Genomic DNA, 8,575 nt, shown 5'->3' on the forward strand with positions numbered 1-8,575 from the left:
TCGCCAAGTTTGCCAATAGCGGGATCGACAGGACGGCGCATGCGAGTCTCGGTACCAAGGCTGAACTTGCGCTCGTTCACAGCTGCTACGACGAGGCGGTGCATCTTGGGATCCTGTTGGAGTATACGCCACGTCGCGACGGAGACACCTTAGATGGCGAGAGCACCCGCATCGTAGTGGAATCCCCACAGAATCCCGGCCTACATGAAAATTTCATTTCCATCGGACGACCGATGTTTTATAGCAGGTCCATCCGTGGACGTGGAACTCTAGTCTGGCTCGCGAAGAGAGCCGGCCGGAGCGATGACGGTTTTGTTGTTATCAAGGACACATGGCGAAATGAGAGTCGTTGGACGGAAGGGAAGATTTATAGGTCGATATACAAGGGGGCGGAGTCTGTTTTTGGCGTGGCCCGCTTCTACCACGACTTCGACGTCCCAGATCCGGTTTCGAAGGAAATGCCCTGCTGTACCGCTGCTGCAAGGCTGAACGAGGAAGGGACAGACCTCACTGAGCGCATCCATCATCGTTGCGTCTTGTTATCGGTCGGTATTCCCCTGGATCGCTTCAAATCCACAAAGCAGCTGCTACACGCTATTCGAGACGCCGTGGAGGGTGAGTGGCACTGAACTCGGACTTCAGCCCTGCTCACTAGCTGTTCAGGGCACAGGAACATGTGTTCCAACGGTGTTCTGCACCGTGATATCAGCCCCCATAACATCATGATCAGTGTATATCCGGAAAGGGAAATGGGCGCCCGAGGATTCCTCATAGACCCTGAATTAGCAGCCGTGGATACTATGCCTGACCTGGCGAAGGAACTACATTATCTGACAGTACGTATGCGGTATAGTTGCTTTGAGGTCTTATTGATTGACCTTCCCAAGGGCACCCTCCCGTTCATGGCTATCGATCGCTGGGATCATGATGATGCCGACCATGAAGCATGGCATGACCTTGAATCCTTCTTCTGGGTCTTGATCTTCGTCGTCTTTCGCCACACTCGGTGCTACATCACTGAACGTCGGGACGATGTGGCAGCTGCCGCGTTTCTCCCAGGTCTCTATGATGACCCTCCTTCCGAACGCAAGAAAGAGAACTTCTTACGTCACAATGGCCCACATGTCACTGTTGTCGACAACCCTGCGTTGACCGCTTGCATCAGAAAATTCGCTGCACTTGTTCGCAGCCACTACTACGACCACGACGTCAAGGAAGCCCTCCCTCGGGAAAGGATCAATCAGCTTAGCCACGACAAGGTCCTCGCCACGCTTGATGAGTCTCTAGTCTCCCCTGAATGGCCGTCTGAGTCCGAAGACGCCGCCATACCTTTCGAGCACGTGGAAAGACGCAGTGTTCTGCAGAAGCAAGAGGTCGCGGCCGCTTTGAATGCTGCGCGCCTCAAAGCGGAGTCTGCCAGGAGCTCAAGGATCACTCGGACTTCCAAGTCAGCCCAAGTGTCCAAGACAGGGCAGCAGGATCGTCGCTCGAACCAGCTGAAGCCGAATCTCTCGAAAGCAAGGAACGCGTCGACTAGACCTCCTGCCAATAGTAACAAACAGATACCGGCAGTGCCACATGCCAAGGTTCCTCAGCCCGTCGCAGGGCAGCAAGCGACCGCACACCGGACGCGCAAGAGGAAGGGTTCATCTGCTGCGAAAGAACCTGCCGAAGAAGAGTCAGCGCTGAAACGCTCGCGGCTCACCGCCGCGCAGACAACAAGGGCGTCCGTCGCCAAAAACACGAGGAGCGCTGCTCGTCTAAACAACGCGTCATCGTCGTCTCAAGGAACCACTCGGATTGTGACGCGTTCGCAGACGCGCCGCGCTCAACAGCGCTCAGGATGAGATCACATTGCATATCTGTTCGACGTCTCTTTTTTGCTTCCGCCCTTTTTTTACTTCTCCACGATACCCCTGTGTACATAGCTTTATCCAGGACTTATGTTCACCTGGCCGTGACCTCTTCCGCCTGCTGTATTATAACCAGCGTCTTGTACGGGGTAGTTAGTACGAGGTAGTAGTTCCTGACGACGAAACTTCGAAACGCTTCGGCCGCATCCCAGCTCATCCCCAGCGCAAGGATAGATCGATTCTCTATTGTTTCTCGTCGTTCCATCTACCATTAACTACTTGGAGTGCGGTGGGTGCTCGGTAGCATTACCGTGAAGAAATCCGTGTACGCCTGGTGGGTGTAATGGCGCAGAATGATTGAACGTCGATTATTGTGCTCCTCTTTCGCAACTAACGAAAATGGACGTCGATACCATCCTCTCAGGCTCCGCACTACCACTGTAATAAGAGCTTGTCCTGACAACTTGTCTCTGTATCTTCAGTCTCCATCTTTACCACATTCCTCAAGGTTCTCATCCGCTGATATCCCAGCACGGCGAAGGTGATGGAAGCTTCATACGGCATACAATATATACCCAGCCCCTAGTTACTCTCGTAGTACAAGTATCCTGATTCACACCAGATCCGCCAGTGCGCATGTACATGTAGCCTGGTTCATACTTTCCCGATACAGATGCAAGCGCGTTCGAAAAGCGGGACAGCGGTCGCCCCACCTGCAGAACCTGCGATCCTGCTTGCACTGGAAGGCGGCGACATCGAGAGAGATCAACACGCTCGCCCCATCCTCCTCGTCATCTGCGTGTTCAGCAATGCACCCGCATCCGGAGTCCGGGCAACCGCAATGATATGACAGAGGGTCTGATACTGCTGAACGTCCAAGTGGAAGGACGAAGTACATGGCATAGACTAAAGTCTCCACAGAGGGAATAGCCGGTGCATGCCACGCACAGGACACCCGGACGTCCATGCGCAGGATAACTTCCCGACTCTTGTGCACTCCGCCTCCTCCCATCGGAAGTGAGTACGCGTGAGGGCGCGGATCGACGAGCCGCAAGGGAACGGGACCGGGGTAATGTGTACGTAGCCGGTAGCACCGCGCTTCATCTGCACATCTGAGGGCCAGCTGCGGCGTCGTCTGCGAGGAGTCGCCGACCAGCGACGCGGGATCAGGGCGAAGAAAGCGGGAGAGAAGGCGAGAATCATGCGCCGTACCTGACAGCGCACCATATACATGTACATAACTCGAGAGCGGCAGAAGGGAGGACGGGAGGGTCCCAGAGATGCCAGATACAGGTCGCGGCGAGCGGGCCAGCACGGTCCAAGCCCAGACGACCCCCTCTCGCGCGCCGTAGGGTTAGGAGCCAGCACGCGACGGTGAGGAGGACTCAGGTATGCACATACCTTCCTCTACGGAATACCTGCTTCACTGGCAACTCATGCCCTGGTACTCCAGAGCGGACCCGCCGTGCACAAGTACCAAGGCTGGCCTAGGGGTTGAGGCGAGCGGACGATAAAGCTGGCCATCGCAACCAGCAGAAACATCGTGCGGGCGAAGCTCAGGCACGCCATGGCGACCCGAGCCCCGAAGAGCGCGCGCGCGCGAGTGGGTCGCGGCGTGATATCTTCGCGTGTCAGAGGCTCGCGAGAAGCAGAGGCGCCGCCGGGCACGAAGTATCCAAGGTCTCGCGAGAACCGCTGCTGCCGCCGCCGTCTTGCGTCAAGCACCGCGGACCTCGGCCAGCCCTTCCGGCCACCCACAGTCAGAAACCACGCTCGCCTCGCCTCGGATACTGTATAATGAGGGGAGAGACTCGGGACCACGGCTGGGGGGAGGGGGTGTGGACACCGTCTCCCGTGCTGTGGCAAAGCTGCGAGCGGGCCTGGCGGAGGAGGTGCCTGCCCTGCGCTGCTACGGATCGAGTAATGCCTGATGTCGCGAATCATGCAGGGGGGAATGCAGGGCAAGAGACGGACACCGATACATGGCAACCCCGAAGGACAGACGTGCGCCGAGTCGCCGGCGCCTGGGATGCGTGAGAAGGCAATCGAGTGAGAACCGGGCAGGGGGCGCGGACTTTGTCTGGGTGGAAAAGGTTGCGGGGGTGCTGCGAGCGGAGCGGGCGGACTCGGGTATATAGTGGGTGCAGTAAGGCATCGTCGGCCGTGTACGACGAACGACAACGAGAATGCAGGGAAGGTACTTACTTGATAGGCGCGACGTCGAGGATACTAGGTACGCTGGGCGGGGCGCAAGGTGGGTAAGACCATTCAGAGCTCGAGGGGGTTCCCCCATCCAGAGCTCGATGGAGTTCGCCCATTCACGCAGGGCTCTGCGACGTACAGTATAATTAATGCCCAGCTCAGGTTCAAGGGAGCCAGTCGTCAGAAAGCCAAGTCAGTAACTGAGTTGTCGAGATTATACTGAGGAACTGTCGGAAAGCCTTGCGATTGGTGAGCGGGTAGTTAGTATGTATGTAAGTAAGTCCGTTCCGGCGTTTCCCGAAACCCGGCCTGCATCCAATTGAATGAGCAGAGATGAACGTTGTGGGACATCCGACAGCCACAAGGACGCTGGATGTCCGCGCTTGCAAGTCCTGCTGTTGAAGCTGACGTTGAAGTAGGATATCGAATCGCCAGTCACCAAGGTCACCTCGATTCTGAGGCATGGATCGATCTATCGCTCACCGCTACCGCCTTCTAGATGTCCAGCTGGAACCCAACCCAACAGAGCTCCTTACTTACGGTCGTCCTGGGATCGATATCAATGTTGATATTCATCGTGTGCGACCATGCATCTCATTCTGACTAGGCCGCTCTCCTACTAGTACTTGTGTACAGCTAGTGTATGCATCAGAACTACGAAGTACGTACACTAGTGCTGGTCTGCGGGCTACCGTACGAGCGATATCGTCGCGACGGAGCACCGCGAGAAGCGAGCCCTCCCCAGCTTACACCAAAACCCAAAACATTAACCATGCGCCGCCGCCTCTCCGCCCTCCTAAACAGGCTTAACCACTCACGCACGCACGCATGCACTCGATTAAGCGAAGGCCCAGTCGACCTTGACGCGCCCCGCGCCGAGGCTCGCGAGCGCGCTAAACGCGGCAGGGGAGAGGTCGATGCTGCCCGGCGCGCAGCCGGGGCAGAGGTCGAAGACGGTGGCGTCGGTGGCGGCACCGTTGACTATGGGGATTGTGAGTGAGTATCGCAAGGGGGAGGGAGAGGGCTAGGGGGACAGGAGAGGGTCAGGGAGCAAAGAGAAGGAGACGCACAGTTGACGGTGATGTGCGTGAAGCAGTGCGCGCCGGCGGCGTAGTCGGACGGCGAGAGCGCGACGACGAAGTCGGTGGAGAGCGAGTTGGCGCCGCACGCGCCGAGGCCGGGGGTGAACCACGTTGCTGTGGATGAACGTGAGTTAGGATTGTGATCTGTTCAATGTGGGCGCTGCTGTGGAGACAAGACGTACCGTCGCCGCTCGCAGCGGACACCGCACCGGCGCTGAGGAGGGAGGCAAGGAGCGCGAGGGAGAGGGATTTGACGGCGGAGAACATCACGAGGACGAGGGGATTAGATTAGTTCGCAAGAGACGGGTCGCCGGCACGGGAGAAGAGAAAAAGTCGACGTGGACTGAGCGAACCTGTCGTCAATGCGATATCCGACTGCGTGTATACGGGGTTTTATACGGGCGTGGTGGGATCTAGGCCAGCAGTGCCAGAGTCGGGGTCGTTGGCTGTGTAGTGCGCGGGGACATCAAGCGTGATGGACAGATCCAGGAGGTTCGCAGAGACGGGACAGGCGATGCCTCGGTAACGAGGAGACTTAGGGTTTCGTTACTAGACAGTGCGTTCACTACGCCTCGTACTCGCGGGCCTGTGTAACCCTAGGGCAAGTTTCCAGTTCTGATCCGTATGATGTACGGTGTCCGACTGTAGCAGGTGCGCGAGAAGGCAAGTGCCCCAATGTAGACGCAACACGGCACGAGCGTACTTTCGTTGAGAGCTGAGGGGGGCATTCACTGGACGAGTGGCCATCGATGTTGCAGTCTGAGGCGGGCTGCAGCGTACTGGTCCCACGCGCAGCCTCTACACCCACCACGCAGAGCGCGTTACCAGTACCGAATGCTGCGGCCTTATTGACAAACTGCGCGCCACGGCTCTGGCGTCTCCACCACTCTGCTCGCTGCATCCCCGCCTCTGTCTCACAGACGGCAGCGGAAGCAGCGCCTCGATATCTTTCCCCGCGTCATCACCGCGCCCCTGCGCATCCGTCCTAGGCCACCTCCCCACCTCCGTGTCCTACACCGTGCCCCGTCTCGTTCGTATGCCCGACACGCGCGCCGGGCCTTCTGCCGGCTAGTGCGGACGATACATGCGCTCACCCCGCCGTCTGCGCCCATGTCGCCTCCAATCCGCCCACGGGGCCTACGAAGCGAGCAGGTGCGCCTGCCCGACTGCTGGCGGGCGGCTGCTTTCCCCGCTGCGTTCTTCGTTCCCCGCGCAGGATCTGCCCCCCTGCTATCATTGTCCACGCACCTTATCTCGCGCACAGTTGATGTATAAGTACATATACATGTACCAGTGGGTACTCATAATACTCCCCGGAGCCCTTGTGATATACGTATACGCTGAGATGGAGCGTGAGTAGGGATGGTTGTTGATACGCGCGGGTTCGGGGTCGTTTGGGGAGCGTGAGGAATAGCTGGTCGCCGCCTACAGCGGCGGCGAGATGTCACTCGGCAGGGACAGGCGATCGTCTTGACCTCTGTGAAATTCGCGGAGGTTCGGATAGAGGGGATGCGACGCGCACGTGCCTGCTGACGGAGCTGAAGCCAGATTCCACGCTTCCGGCCTCGAGGGCGGGCGCGTCGACACTGGGGGCACGCCTCGAGATCTCCGTCCGAGCCCTGTGCCTTCCTCATCAACGCGCAGAAGAACACCGGGCCTGCGGGGATACCTCGTACGTCAGAGAGGCACTGGACGTTCAGGCAAACGCGCCTGGTACGATGGCCGAGCGACTGTCCGCTGCGAGCTGCGCGCGACTCTGCTCCCGCGTGCGACTCCACCGAGCGGGTTCGCGACGACTGCCGTTCATCGCGCCCATATCGCCGGATAACGTGCGCGCGGGCGGAGAGTCGGGGCGCCCCCAGCAGATGCACCTCGAGTTTGTGTCCGCATCCCATCGCCAGAGTCGCCTTTATTACCCATTATACATTCCCCATTCCCCACCTGCGCCTACGCCTCCTTCCCCCACACCCCTCGAAAGGCGCACTCGATCCCCTGAGGAAACGCCCACCCACGCGCACCGTCGTTGACGTGACGAGCTGCAGTGTGAGGTGAAGAGAGGGAGGGGAAAGGGAACGGAGAGGGAAGGGTCAGAGAAAGTGTGGGGAAGAAAGAAGGAAGAAGGAAGAAGAGAGGGAGACGCACAGTTCACAGTGATATGCTCGGAACAATGCGCAAGCGCGACCACGAGGCCGGTCGCGAGGGAGGTGGCGCCGCACGCGCCTTCGCTGCGGGGATTATGATCGAGAGTCGTAATAAGTTGGAGCGAATGTATGGGCTGTTGTGGAGGGGCGAGACTCACCGTCACCGATGCGGGAGGCGAGGATCACGAGGGGGAGGGTTTTAGCGTTGGAGAGCATTACAAAGGCACGGGGATGTGGTAGGAGGAGGACATAAGTGAGGAACGGATGGGCGGCCCCGGATGAAGAGCAAGGAGGACTAGGGACTGAACGAACCTGTTGTCAACATGGGGTATCGAACCGGGTGTCTGGGAGGTTTCACAAGGGGTGGTGCGCGGAGATACAGCTGTGTGGCACCCGAAACATCAGGAAAAGCATGAGAGGAACGCAGATGATGCTAAGACGTCCGACTGAAGCAGGTGCCCGAGTACTTGGAGAAGGCGGCGCCTTGAAACAGTATGAAGGCACCAGCAAGCTGTCGTCCGGAGCTCAGCAGTGGTCCTCGTCGTCCACTCGCAGACGAGACCGTCAATGTGGCAGTCTGACATTGGATGTAGGGCAGTGATTCGCCCTACGTCGTGTTCGGCGGGAGGGGTAGGCCTGAAGCCTGAAGTCGTTTCTCTCGCCTGCTCATGCCGCAAAATGCATCAGTTCGTATGAACAAGCTATTGTTGGTCGGTCAATATTAGGCCAGCAGGAGGCCCGAACGATGTCTCAAAATCGTAGAGTTCGACTTGACGCATGCTGCTGCGTGACAAATGCACGTGAAGTTACGCGGCTGTGACACTTGTCTCAGATGGTTGCCGTATTCAGCATAAAGCCTTTATAAGGCGGTAGGGCCGTGCGAGCGGCAGAGCCCGCTACCGTAGACATAGATAAGATTTGGTAGCAAGCTGAAAACTTGACATCCTGAGCAGCATCGTATACTAATATATTTATTTTGCGAAAGCAGTTGTGTTCCAGCCATGATTTCCGACTGAGCATTCACCTCAACGATTTGAAGAGATGTCCACTCACTCCTCCCTCAGGTTCTGAGTATACAAGTCATTTATGTAAAACAGCTGACATTGAAGTATGCTGCTTTCACCTGGAGACCGCATCTCCAACGCCCCAAGCTAGGTCATGTCTGTTCTCTTGAGTCCCTTGACCAGCATCCGCCACCTTGGCTAAAGATGGAAAGAGAGATGCCACGTGGTTCTACAATCGGGGTCCTTTGAGGACCCCATCTTTGATTGGTCCAAAGCCGTGTGCCGGTCCTGCC

At 57.9% G+C, this 8,575-nt stretch overlaps 2 protein-coding genes across 2 annotated transcripts; one reads left to right on the forward strand and one right to left on the reverse strand.

Annotated features, from left to right (window-relative positions):
* Positions 1–233: 233 nt before the first annotated feature.
* Positions 234–1,847, forward strand: GLOTRDRAFT_139909 (uncharacterized protein; the record flags this gene model as incomplete). Its single annotated transcript, XM_007869934.1, has 3 exons — positions 234–615; positions 664–836; positions 888–1,847. The coding sequence occupies 3 exons, from the start codon at positions 234–236 to the stop codon at positions 1,845–1,847; spliced, it is 1,515 nt and encodes a 504-aa protein (XP_007868125.1).
* A 3,046-nt stretch (positions 1,848–4,893) lies between these two features.
* GLOTRDRAFT_45028 (riboflavine-aldehyde-forming enzyme) lies at positions 4,894–5,270 on the reverse strand (the record flags this gene model as incomplete). The annotated part of the gene is made up of 2 exons (XM_007869531.1): positions 4,894–5,036; positions 5,126–5,270. Coding segments are annotated over 2 exons (288 nt in total), but the record flags the coding sequence as incomplete, so codon positions are not given.
* Positions 5,271–8,575: the final 3,305 nt, after the last annotated feature.

The sequence above is a fragment of the Gloeophyllum trabeum genome, assembly GCF_000344685.1.
Source record: "Gloeophyllum trabeum ATCC 11539 unplaced genomic scaffold GLOTRscaffold_00010, whole genome shotgun sequence".
Classification (NCBI taxonomy): domain Eukaryota; kingdom Fungi; phylum Basidiomycota; class Agaricomycetes; order Gloeophyllales; family Gloeophyllaceae; genus Gloeophyllum; species Gloeophyllum trabeum.